Source organism: Syngnathoides biaculeatus, chromosome 6, assembly GCF_019802595.1.
Source record: "Syngnathoides biaculeatus isolate LvHL_M chromosome 6, ASM1980259v1, whole genome shotgun sequence".
NCBI classification, from domain to species: Eukaryota; Metazoa; Chordata; class Actinopteri; order Syngnathiformes; family Syngnathidae; genus Syngnathoides; species Syngnathoides biaculeatus.
This window is the reverse complement of record NC_084645.1, coordinates 26,925,783-26,939,496: the sequence shown is the minus strand read 5'-3', so window position 1 is coordinate 26,939,496 and position 13,714 is coordinate 26,925,783. Positions and strand designations below refer to the sequence as shown.

Sequence of the window (13,714 nt, the reverse complement as noted above, 5' to 3'; positions counted from 1 at the left end):
TGGTGTGAATGTGAGTGCGGTTGTTGGTCTCGATGTGCCCTGCGATTGGCTGGCAACCAGTTCAGGGTTTACCCCGCCTCCTGCCCGTTGACAGCTGGGGATAGGCTCTAGCTCTCCCTGCGACCCTCGTGAGGATAAGCGGCAAAGAAAATGGATGGAAGAGATCTTTCCACTACTAGTACAACCATGTGCCACAAGTTCTACCTTGATATTTTTGATATACTACAAATGTTCCAAATGGCTCCAATATCCTTGAAATGAGACAAAATTGTGCGCTATTTGACTATTGTGTTATGTTGTCCTTCATTATTTGCACTAGTAGCACAAACATTCCAGCAATGCAGTTTTTGCCTCACGAGAAAGTTGCATAAGACCAAAACAAAGCGGTCAGAGCATATAACTCCAATCCTAAAGTCCTTTAGAACAGATTTGAAAGTTCTGCTACTGGTCTGTAAATCACTAAATGATTTAGGTCCTGAATACATGAAAGAAATGCTTACGGAATACAAAGCCAGTAGAGCTCTGAGATCGACTGACTCGGGTCAAATAGTGGACCGCGGAGTCCGAAGCAAACATGGCGAAGCAGGATTTAGCTATTGTGCTGCACACAAATGGAATAAGTTGCCAATAGAGGGTGAGGTCAGCCCCAAGCGTAAATGTTTTTAAATCCAGGTTGAAAACTCTCATTTTTCTCATGCTTAGAATATATCCACTTTTTGATCATGTTACTCGCACTGTGTGCGGTTTTAATTGTCTTTTTTAAAAATGTTATTTTTTTGTCATTTTTACTGTTTTTATCCCGTTTTAAATGTTTTATCTCTTTGTTTTCAGATGCCTTTAATCATGTAAAGCACAGTGAGTTACCTCGAGTATGAAATGCGCTACACAAATAAATTTGCTTTGCTTAATACAATGGACCAAAAACGTTGAATAAATGTTCCAGTGGCTTCCGATGATATGCATTTACTTCGGCACCGATTCATGGCAAAAACCATCTTATGCACATTGATAATATTCAAAATATATTTTTACTATCATTGCACACTCGAAAGTGACTACTTTTAATATATAGACGTGTGGGTCTCGCGTCCGCATTTAATTTTGAAAGTGCTTGGCGGAAGTGGTATTGTCCACTGTAGTATGACGCGAGATGTTCTCAAAAGTGTAGGCAGGTTGCATTCCGTTGCGTGGACGCTATGAGTGGTTACGGTCCTCCACTTCTGCGCCGGACCAATGTCCCGTCCGCAGCCGGACATCTGCACCTTCCCTCGGTCTTGCCGAGCGACGGAGCACCGCCACTCATGGACGGAATTGTGAGGAGGAGGTGCGGATGCCGTTCCGGTCGCCACAACAGGTGGCGCAATGCACGCAGTAGTCGCGACACAGTCCACCAGTCCCGCCGCGTGTCTTTGTCTCGAGGGGGGCCGCTGGAAGCTTGATGTGGTCGCAGGGGCGAGCGGATGGCGGTGTCGGTAAGGTGCGTTAGACGGCCGGAGGTTCCGACCCGGTGTACACCGGTGGGAAGGACCCCGCCCCCCCAGCCTTCCTAATCGAGGCGGCGGCACACAAAACTTTATGTACACTTGCATAACATAATCACATCTAACGTATGGTTTACAAAAAAATATATATATTATTTTTCAAGTTTTGATGCCATTATTTAGCTACATACTTTAATAGCTCTGCTTGAAACGCTCAAATTATATAAAAAATCAACAAAAGCAGTCCCTTTTTCCATAACAATGCTGGCATATCAATGAATTGGAATATCATGGAAAAGTTCACTTGTTTCAATAGTTTAATTCAAAAAGTGAAAAATAATTAATTATACACAAATGATTCTCAACCAGTGTGTCATGGGAGATCAAGTGAGCCGGAGGAAAGTTATCAAATCTCACATGATTGGTCTGTAAAGTTTACATCCTGTAAAGTATGCAAAGTAAAAAACAAAACAAGAAAAAAAACATCTCTTTATCCATCTATCGTAGTGACAAGTTATAATAATCAAAATCCCAAAAGTGTAATCCAAAACATTTCACTCCATGTGGAGTAAATACATTTTTTCACTTTTTGAATTCAACTACAGTGAATACTCGGTTCTCCAATTTCCCCGTACTTGAACAAATCGATTTTCGAATGAAAATTTCGAGATTTTTTTTTTTTTTTTTTTTGCTTCTGTTTAACCCGGAAATAACATAACACGCGCGGCCCGACCAGCTGACCCACGACACGCTTTAAAAAGTATATTTTTTAAGGCTCGGAACGCGTTATTTCTTTTTCCATTAATTGTAATGGGAAATATCGAATCGTTTTTCGAACAAATCACTTCTCGAACCGCCTTATGGAACGGATTGTGGTCGAGAACCGAGGTTGTACTCTACTCAAGATTTCCACAACGTTCAAATTTATGCAGATGCATCTACAAATACTGTACTTGAAATGAGTGAGTATAAATATGCACTTTACGCAAAATATATAACCATAATTATACTCCAATGAAAAGTGGTTATTTTCAGTTCATTTTTGCTTAGGTGCAATAATAAGAATTTGAACAAATTACTAAAAGTATCCATGTTCTAAGACGGGGGGCACGGTGGATCAGATGGTTTGCGCGTTGACCTCACAGTTCTAAGGACCCGGGTTCAAATCCCAACCCTGCCTGTGTGGAGTTTGCATGCTCTCCCCGTGCCTGCGTGGGTTTTTCTCCGGGCACTCCGGTTTCCTCCCACATCCCCCGAAATATGCATTAATTAAAGATGATAAAGGATATTTTATGGAGCGGTGTAGCAGTGTAACTGGGGCTCTGAAGAAGTCCCATTCATGTCTGGGGCTTGAAATAGGCGATTAATTGAGAAGTCCTAACATCACCTGGATTCTACACGGGGAGACACCGCAACAGTTTTTTTGCCGCCGTGTTTGTTGGCAGCTTCTCATGGGGTCCTTCAGTGTGGCAGCTCTCAAGTTTCCAGCTCCAGAGTTATTATTGGAAATCAGGGTACTGGAGTGAGAGGTCCAATCCAGAGCTGTCTGTTTTGGGGGGTCAGAGGAGGGGTGTGGGGGCGGCTCATGTTTAAATGCTTCCAAAGCAGTGCTGCTTTAGTTTTTGACGGCAGCAAACAGTCTCACAAACCACTGCTGAGATTCTCTGTATGTGATCCGTATCTTCGCTGATGTCGCTTATCTGCCGCATAATCCCGAATCCGAACCTCAACAGTATTCCTCGCGCGCTAATCTCCCGCTCTAATCCGCCACGGTGATGTCATTAATCTGACGGCGAGATGCTCTCTGTGCCTCCCAGGTGCGGCGCAGGTGACGGCAGGGGGGGGCGCGGCGCGGCACGATGGACGCAGCCACCGCCTTCCGATATTACTTCAAGCACCCGTGGTCGCGCATCACCGTGGCCTACCTGGTCATCTTCCTCAACTTCCTCATCTTTGCCGAGGACCCGTTGTCCCACAGTCAGAAGGAGGCGCGCATCGGCGTGGTGGGCAACTGCTTCTCCTTCCTGTTCAGCAAGTACCCAAGAGCGAGGTGGAACTTCGTCAAAGGGGTGTGCTGGATACTGGGGATTTTCACCGGCCTCCTCGTCGGGAAGTTTGTAGTTCACCAACAGCTTTTTGGTGAGTCATGCACGATGGAATGTGAAACAAAACACTGCGCACGAGCCTTAGCTTTGTTGATTTAACAACATTTTTCGCAGCAGTTGTGTTGACACAGTAAAATGAAAGGGGAGGGGAAAAAAAACCCCATTACCAAATTCAAAAAGCCATTAAAGGTGACATACACTACTGGAAAAAAAGTTTTTGGATGGCTCCTCACCCTGATTTTGGTGAAAATATAGCAATTATCCTAAAATTTCCTTCCAAATCAACTACCGTAATTCCCGGCCTACTAAGCGCACCTGATTTTAAGCCTCACCCAGTACATTTGTAAAGGAAATACCATGTGGTACATACTTAAGACGCACTTGTGTGAAAGCCGCAAGTGCCCACATTGAAACACGAGCTATTTATAAAGAAAAACGGTACGCAGAATGAGTTTTCAAAGTTTTAATACCTTAGATTAGCTTAACATAGCAACAAACGGTAGCATAAACAGGGCTGGTTAAAAAAAAAAATACCTAAATCACTGAGACGTGGCAGTAACACAGCAGAAACACGCTAGCACAGCGCTAACAGGGCTGGTTAAATTAAAAAACATACCGGTAAAAATCACTGAGACATGGCAGTAACACAGCAGAAACACGCTAGCATAGCGCTAACAGGACTGGTTACAAAAATATATATATACCGGTAAAAATCACTGAGACACGGCAGTAACACACCAGCAACATGCTAGCACAGCGCTAACAGGGCTGGTTAAAAAAAAAAAAAAAAACAAAAAAAACATACCGGTAAAAATCACTTCCTCGGCACATATTCCACCGGTCTCACTCTTAACGTTTTCCGCTCGAGTGCCCCCTTGCGGCCGTGAGAAAAAATGCCCAAATTAGCCGCATCACTCCATAAACCCCAGGGTTGAAAGTGTGTGAACAAAGTCGCGGCTTATAGGCCGGAAATTAAGGTAAATTTTGAAGCTTCCTAAATATTTGGATGATCGATCTTGCAGTTCTTTCTTTATCAATGACCTGATACATGACTTGACCAATAAATGACCTGTTCAAATAGATTTGGTATGTAAACAGTCCTCCTCACCCTGCTGTCCGTATTATAATGAGACCAAAACCACAGCTCACGATTGCTAGCCTTCAGTCAGGATGTCAGAGGGAAGTGGCCGCTTACTCCGGTTTCCTCCCACATCCCAAAAACATGCAACATTAATTGGACACTCTAAATTGCCCCTTGGTGTGATTGTGAGTGCGGCTGTTTGTGTCTATGTGCCCTGCGATTAGCTGGCAACCAATTCAGGGTGTACCCCGCCTCCTGCCCGTTGACACCTAGGATAAGTTCCAGCACTTCCGCGACCCTTTGTGAGGATAAGCAGCTAAGAAAATGGATGGATGTAGTATTTTTCTTGAACTGTTGGTAACCTTCCTGATGTCGTGAGTGTTAGATTGTCAGACATTTTTCTGTCCGCCCTTGCATAAAGCCACCGACCTTGTGTAAACCCTTTTTTCATCGTGTCGTAACACAACATCGGCGCCTCATCTCGTCAGCCTGTTGCACAGCAAGTCAGCAAAGCCGTTATGTCATCAGAACGTCGAATCTATCGAAGCGCCGCAATTCCCGCGTGGCCAAACCGGTACCACCGAGCCGAACATCCCTGAACTTGTTGATATCCTTTCACGTCTTTTTTTTTTATTTATTCACTTGGTTACACAATTTGTCAACCTGCATCTTTCTTGTAGAACATGGCAAAGGTAAAAAAAAAAAAAAGCAACAGAATGTTTGTTTTGCATCACTCACTGTGTAACCTTTGTAAATATTTGGCCCGTCTCCGTATTGAGGAACCTCTGATTGGTTGCAGCCCGCAGGATGCCATCTGGCTCCGTCACATGTTTTTGTGTCGCTGTGGAAAGGCAACGTCTGCGCGGTTGCCTGCTGCTTCTGGTCAAACTGCGACGTATGTGCGGAATGTGTGCGTATATCGTCCAGCGTGCGAGCACGGGGACCCCCCATCTTAACCTCAAAGATGTTTACAGAGTCTGATTAGCACTAATTGCTTATTTACATGAAATCGGTGACTCTGCGGCATCAATAACACATTTCTGCGGGGAGGACACAAGTCTGAGTTGATATATATACACCCGGCTTTGGGGACACCGGTTATTCCCAAAAGCACCTGGGACTACCCTAAAGACGAACGAGGGAAAGGATTTATGCTTTATGTACAAGACAGTAAAGGATTCTCATTAGTTTCTCATTAGCATACCAAAAAGAGGCCACAGTTGTTGGGCTGGAATAAGATGAAGAAACGGGAGATGTGCAAGAATTGATCGAGGCAGCGCTGCAGTACAACATACGTATGGTATATAATGAATACAGTACCAAATGTGTGGTTTTTTAACATAATAAATGAGGAATAAAATTCGACAGAACGCAAAGATGGAGAAAAAAGTGGCACAACTGTATTATGAAAAATACAAATTCTAGATTGATAAGATTAAAAAAAATAAAATAAATTTTTCCTTTTTTTTTGCTACCAGCTGTGGACTTCTCGTCTGATTGTGTGTGTGTGTGTGTGTGTGTGTGTGTATCAACAATCTTAAAAGTACTGTGTAACATCTGACACATAATTGCTCCCCACGGGCTGCAGTGCTCCTTCTATTTTCATCACGGAGGGTGTCCGGTTTGGTGGCCTCAGCATCCCATCTTTGGTCTTTGCAGACGATGTGGTTCGGTTGGCTTCATCAAGCCGTGATCTCCAGCTCTCACCGGAGCGATCGAGCGGCTGAGATGACAATCAGCACCTCCAAATCCGAGACTATGGGCCTCAGTCGGAAAAGGGTGGCGTGCCCTTTTCAGGTCGGAGTTCAAGTATCTTGGGGTCTCGTTCACGAGTGAGGGAAGAATGGAGTGGCAGATTGACAGACGGATCGGTGCGGCGTCTGCGGCGATGCGGACTTTGTATCGTTCCGTTGTGGTCAAGAGGGAGCTAAGTCGAAAGGAGAAGCTCTCAATTTACCAATTGATCTACGTTTCTACCGTCACCTGTGGGCGTGACCGAAAGAAAGAGATCCTGGATACAAGCGGCCGAAATGAGTTTCCTCCGCAGGGTGTTCGGGCTCTCCCTTAGAGTTAGGGTGAGAAGCTCGGTCATCAGGAAGGGGCTCAGTGTTGAGCTGCAGCTCCTCCGCATTTAGAGGAGCCAGATGAGGTGGGTGGGGCATGAGTTGTTCCAGGCACGTCACACCGGAAAGAGACCCCGGGGACAACCCAGGACACGCTGGAGAGACTATGCCTCTCGGCTGGATTGGGAACGGAAGAGCTGGAAGAAGTGGCTGGGGAAAGGGAAGTCTGGGTATCCCCGCTGAAGCTACTTCCCCCGCGACCCGACCTGGAAAAGCGGTAGATGATGGATGGATAGTTCGAACTCTTGTGTGGGCCTTGTGTCAGTCACTGTGTGTCCACAGCTATTGTGTTATTTCCTCCCGCCCCACCATCCTTTTCTCTCTCTCTCCCCCCCCCCCCCCCCCAGTGGGTCGTCGTTATGAATGCCACCTCCATCACTGCATACCATCATGATATCATAATTAGAGGCAGAAATAAACATCTTGGACAATTTGGACTCGGCGGGGCGGGTGTTTAACATTGCGGCTTCAGCCTATTTTGAGTTTTGATTAGAAATTAATCAAAATAAAAGTTGTATCCCAAATTGACACAATAGTATCATCGGAGTTTTTGGACTAACTGCTGTCATTGATGGGTGAGAGGAGTCCATTTCACCACTAGGTGGGGATACTGCTCTTCCTTTGTGTTGTGTGGCCAAAATTTCAAAAGAGGTGTGCCAAAAATGTGAAGGAATGACGATTTTCACACGAATGCCTTCCTACAGTGATAGAAATATGGATTTTTTCAGTCTCGGATATAGGATGCAATAACTCTTTTTCCTCACCCATATGTCGTAGCTATTCGGTACCCAAGCCGGACAGTGCACATGAATCATTCTTTATCGGGGCGCAGTGACTCAAAGCGCACAGGTTGGGCTTACCGCCTGAACCCCGTCTTTTTTTTTTTTTTTTTTTGTCAGTCACATCTGCAGATACCATGCACGCAGCTCTAAAAGCAGGGCTCATTGGCACTGGAGGCAATTAAGTTCAGCCATGCAAGTGAATTCAATTATGCAACAGTGATGAGGCCTGAAATGCCACAGAGCAAGACGTATGGTCTGGAATAAATGATAGTCGATCCTACTTGTGGGAATTTGATACAAGACACGGGTTGTTGTTAGGCGTACCGGCCAAAGTCTGCGTGTATATGGCCTTGCTACAGTGTATAAAATGGAGTTCCAACTCTAAATAAAGTGTCTCATATCCACAACAAAGATGGCCGCCAGTGGCGTCAATTCAAAGGGAAAGCCTCAAAAGTGAATGCATGCGCAATATGTAAAGTAAGTGCAAGAGCCGAGCGCAGCGCAGCCGAGGCTCTCTTCCCAAACAAGACAATAAACTTGAAGCACTTGCCAGCCGATATTAGTTATGAAAAGATAAGTGGTTAATGAGACATTCACAGATAGTCCTTGTTTATTGCACAGGCAGTCCTCGTTGTGTATGTACCAGTGCGCGTAACATTAGTGCTAGTGGCATCATAACTAATGCCTTTATTGCTAATAATACCATAGTGTGTGGCTATTGCTGCAGCTAGTAATGTAATGTTGCTAATTCCAGTGTTGATAACTTCTTTAAAAGCATTCTTAATGTCAGCGCTATTAATGTACTACTAGTTTGGCTAATGTTCGTAACCATGATGAGGTGGTGTTGCTATGTTAGTTTCACTAATTTATTAGTGTAGCCAAAGGTATTTCCAATAATGTACAACCGTACTGGTTAGCTAATTCTGGTATTGTAAATGAGCTAGTGATCGTAACGGGAATGTACTAGCATTCTAGCTAATATTAGCTAGCTAATGTTTAGATGGTGTCAGTTACCACAAGGCTGCACTATTTCATTAGTGTGGCTCTTTCTAATTCGACTAGTAATGTATACTATTTGTAATTTGTAAATTGATAATACCAACGTCACAAGTTGATTAGTGGAGCTAAAACTAGCGCCTCTACATATACTAGTACTCGAACTAATTTTAGTTATGCTAACTGACTAGTATGGGTAATGGTAGTTTCATTCTGATAATGTGCGAGTTGAACTAATGCCAATCCTCGTTCACCTAATACTAATATTAGGACAGTCCATACTGCTTTTTGTTTTTCTATTTCAATTTTTATGTATGTAAGTGTATATGTGTGTGTGTGTGTGTGTGCGTGCGTGTTCATTAAAAATGTGTAAATGTGATGTTTTTTTTGTTTTGTTTTTTTTCATTGAAGAAATATGTTCAAGCTTGTGTGGGTTCAATCCCAGACCCGCCTCTGTGGAGCTTGCATGTTCTCCCGTGCCTGCGTTGGTTTCCTCCGGGCACTCCGGTTTCCTTCCACATCCCCAAAACATGCACATTAATTGGACACTCTAAATTGCCCCAATGTGTGATTGTATGTGCGGCTGTTTGTATCCATGTGCCCTGTGATGGCCTGGCAACCAGTTCAGGGTGTCCCCCACCTCCTGGCAGTTGACAGCTGGGATAGGCTCCAGCACTCCCCGCGACCCTTGTGAGGATAAGCGGCTAGGAAAATGGATGGATATTTTTTTTTTTTATCATGAGCCAATGCATCAAAGTGTTAAATGAGTCAGTAAACGCCAATAGCTGTCAGCCACAAACTAATCTCATGAGTCATCTGAGGCCGTGTGTTTCTTGTACATCCACATAATTACGTATATCATCAGGAGCTGGGCCGTAGAAACGCCTGTTATGTTTGCACTGAGTGGAATCTTACAAGAAATTAGGAGTTGTCTCTTGTCGCCACCAGAGAACACGGCCGTGCTATTACGCATTCAGCTCTGCAGGCCCAGCATCAGAAACAATCTCATGCTCTGTCAGAGAGATGCTTTATTCCTCAAGTAATTTGATTCCGAGCAAGGGCTGCATAAGGCAAAAACGCCAAAGGGTCAGGACCGTTTGAACGATTCCTCTAATCGAGCGCGACCGGTATCATGAATTGGCAAGCGGGCGTTGCTGTCAGACCTACGCCTGAAATTAAGCGTGAGTTGTGTGTTTTCCCCGTCGCGATTGATGATGAAAGACAATCACTCCTGGGTTACGGAGACGACACCTCAAAGTGTTCCTTCATCTTAATTTAGATCCCAAAGGGCACGTGTCCAACGGCGAAGGACGTTATCGATCCAAGCAGATAATTCGTTTAGTTTCATGTCCATGCCGTGCAGGTTTGATGCTGTTGAGCCACCACTGATGGTCCCGCTTGTCCTTGTCACCTGTAGGTCGATACCTGCGCCTGACAGTGTTCCGCGAGGATCAAGGGTCCTGGATGACCATGTTCTTCACCACCATCCTCTCGCTCTTCATTTTCTCGCACATCTACAACCTCTTCCTGCTGATGGCTGGTGGCATGGAGTAAGTTCCTCAACTCTTACCTTCATCCTTAACTCCATTTGGTAGCACCGCCCTGATTGATTCAAACGTCTCAGCCGTCCGCAGTCGATGGTGGTCTGATTACTCAGCCAAAGCGTTTAAACAAAAGGCAGGTGGACGCTGACGGATTCCCTTCTGCTCCACACGTTCATCCGCGATACTCCGCACAGTAGACCGTGACATCCTCGTCTCAAGCTCCTGACAAAAATCAATTTCTGCATTTGCTAGTTGTCCGTCAGCCAGAAGAAAAAAAAATACTTGCCCTTCAAAGCACAGCTGAGCACACTGGATCACAGTACAGTCATCTGTCTTTTGCTGTGTTTATTTCATTGTGAAGAATTGTGTCATAGTCCTGGTTCTGGTACTTCAGAGAGGGAAGCTATAGAGCTTGTGCACCTACGTCATCAAATCACGTCACTGGCCAGAAGTGTCAGTCAAACAAACCACTCTTCAATGCTAAGTCGATTGGAGATGACACGAAAATACGTCTCCTAGCAGGACGCCCAGAGTTTTGTCCGATACCGTTAAACATTTAGAAGGTGATAATAAACAAAGGTACGTTGAAAAATGAAAGGCACTTGGCATAGAGGACCCATATTTAATGCCGAAGTCGATGTTTTCGCCGATAAGAAAGTGGACTATTACCCCGCTTCCGCTTGTCTTGGACAACTGGATCCACACATGCATCTGGTGAGTAAGCCGTCGAGATTTACACGGGAGAGTTTGAAAGCGTAGAAAAGTCAGGATGCATGCAAATACTTTGTTGCTGGATCTGTTATCAATCAAGAATAAATCTTGCATAGTGATAGAGCCACTAATATTTTTTCAATACAAATACCAATATTTAAATAAATGACCCCTTGTTTTACACAAACTCACATTCATTCATTATGATTTGAAAAAAAAAGAGCGAGTTGGCTCCTCCGTACACAGAACGTGTTGCGACCACACATTAAACTTCGGTAAACTTCTCGAGACAGACATTTTTCTTTTAAATTTGTATTGTTATCAAATGAGTCCAATGCGTATTTAAAAAAAAGAAAATAAACCGCTGGGATAGGCTTCAGCCCCTATACACAGAAGCGCGTTGCGGCCACACGTTAACCTACGTAAACCTCTCCGTGACTGACAGTTTATTTTCTTTTTTTTAAAATATGCATTGGACACATTTGTCATGTGTCGCGGAGAGGTTTACCGAAGTTTAACGTGTGGCCGCAACACGTTTCCGTGTATGTTGGAGACGACTCCCTGTCGTATTTGTTTTTTTAAAATGCATTCTCAAATGAGCCAACTTCTTCGTAATTTGAGATTGAGAAGAATAATTCCCACCTGAAATGAAGCGACGGCTACGCCGGCGTGTGTGTATTTTGGTTGGGCACCATCCATCACGTTTAATTGCCAAAATCCATCGATCTTTTCTGGTCTTTTCAGCTTGTATTCCATAAAATGATCTCTTTGAATATCTGTCTCATCTCTTGTAACAACCAACAGCACAACCGGTCCCGGGAATTGTAAATATTCTCCGGTTCAACGTCGAGGAGCTCTGTTTGACCGGCAATATGGCGCCGTGAAAAGGGTGACGTCATGTGCACGAGCTCTGTACCGTTTTAAAAGAGTGTTATCAGGTGAATGCATATCAGGTCTTGTAGCAGCCATTAGGCAAGTTTTTTTTTTATTTTTTTATTTTATTTTTTTTTTTTTACAGCTGGAGGGATGAGTTTGTATAATCAGCCCATATATCACCCGGGCCTGCTTCCTGCGGGTGACATCAGCGTCTTCCGCCTTGTTTGTCGAGATTACAACAGCCGAGGGGCAGGTCCGCCGAGCTGTTAAATGCTCGTAGCTCGGGAAAAAGAGCGTTCATTGATCAGCCTCTTTTACGCTGATATCCTGGAGTAAAGCCTTTATTATTGAGTATTTTTGCATCCAACAAATGTGGGATACTGCCACGACCGTCCTTGGTATTACGTCCCAGAATCAGACAGCGTCAGGTTTGATGCGTAAAATATGTGTCGGACAGAGCAGTACGAGTGCTGAGTGTGAAACTTCACACCTCTCCCCTGCCACCCCGGCTTTCAATGTGGATCTGTTACTACCTTCCAAGATGGAACAGTGACCCCTCATTGCGTCATTTATACCCAGAATGGCAAGGTTGTGTTTTTTTTTTTTTAACTGGTGCGATCACTTTGTATAATCAGTCCATCTGTCACCTGGGCCTGTTTCCTGCGGGTGACATCGGCATCCACTTCGTCACTGACGTTTTTGGAGAAGACAGCAGCCGAGGGGGAGATCTGCTGAGACGTTACACGCTCAAGGAACATTTGCTAAAGAGTATTCATTTGCTGTGATTAGACAAAGGTATAGCGCACGTGCGTGTGATGTCACCATTTTCACGGCGCCATACTGCCGGTCAAACAGAGCTGCTTGACTGTTGTGCTGTTGATTGTCACAACAGACGAGACTGATTGTCATAGAGATCATTCTTTGGAAAACCGGCTGAAAAGACCGGATTGTGCCCAACCAAAATGCACACACACCTGTGTAGTGATCGCTTCATTTCAGGTAGGAATTATTCTTCTCAATCTCAAATTACCTAAAAGTATTTATAATGCCAAATTGTATCATTTGAGAACAATGCGTGTTTAAAAAAAAATGTCTGTCGCAGAGGTTTACGAAGGTTGTGTGTAGCCGCAATTGCTTCCGTGTACATTCGGTGGAGACGACTCCGTCCTCTTTTTTTTTTTTTTACTCATAGTTAACGAATGCGAGTTTGTGTAAAACCAGGGGTCATTTATGTAAATATTGGTATTTGTATTGAATACCAGCTGAAAAGATCGATGGATTCCGGCAAAGGTTAACGTGTCGCCGAACACACTTCTGCGTTCACGAGCCGCCAGAACCGTCACTATGTGGTATTTATTCCTGAAGAGAACAGATCCATAAACAAAGTATTTGTACGCATCCAGACTTTTATACGCTTTCAAACTTTTGAGTGTAAATCTCGAGGACTTACTCTCCAGACCCGTGTGTATATCCAGTTGTCCAAGACAAGCGGAAGTGAATTAACAGTCCAATTTCTTATCGGTGAAAACATCGACTTCGGCATTAAATATGGGTCCTCCATGGCGAGAGTTTATCTAATTTTTCCACGTATCGTCGTTTATTTTCACCTTCTAAATGTCTGAAGGTATCGGACAAGACTCTGGGCGTCGTGCTGCAAGACATATTTCCGTGTCGTCTCCAACCGACTTAGCATTGAGCAACGCTTAGCTTGACCGGCAATATGGCGACGTAAACAGAAGTCACGTGATTTTATGACGTAGGTGCACGAGCTCTATATTGTTAGGTCCCCCACGTGAATGTTTCACTTGCCTTAGAGTACATTTATACTGCATACACATTCCAAGCGACCTTGTCGTGTAAAAACAAATAGAATTGGTATTTGGCTTGTGAACAGGCTCATATCATAAGCTCGTTATTCCCCGCATCAATTTCTCTTCTGTTTCTATAGCGATGTTTAGCTTGGGGCACAGGCAGGTACTGTAGTTCAATTGAGGTGCTCCAAAAATTGATATAGG

At 44.3% G+C, this 13,714-nt stretch overlaps 1 protein-coding gene across 4 annotated transcripts in view; it reads left to right on the top strand.

Annotated features, from left to right (window-relative positions):
* Nucleotides 1-13,714, top strand: part of tmem117 (transmembrane protein 117) — a 46,847-nt gene that overhangs the window by 1,048 nt on the left and 32,085 nt on the right. For 2 of the 4 annotated variants that reach the window (XM_061821641.1, XM_061821639.1), the window contains exons 2-3: nt 3,299-3,620; nt 9,986-10,118. In XM_061821641.1, coding sequence (XP_061677625.1) covers nt 3,341-3,620; nt 9,986-10,118 — 413 coding nt within the window. In that variant the 5' untranslated portion in view covers nt 3,299-3,340. The other 2 variants (XM_061821640.1, XM_061821642.1) reach the window with 2 other exon arrangements.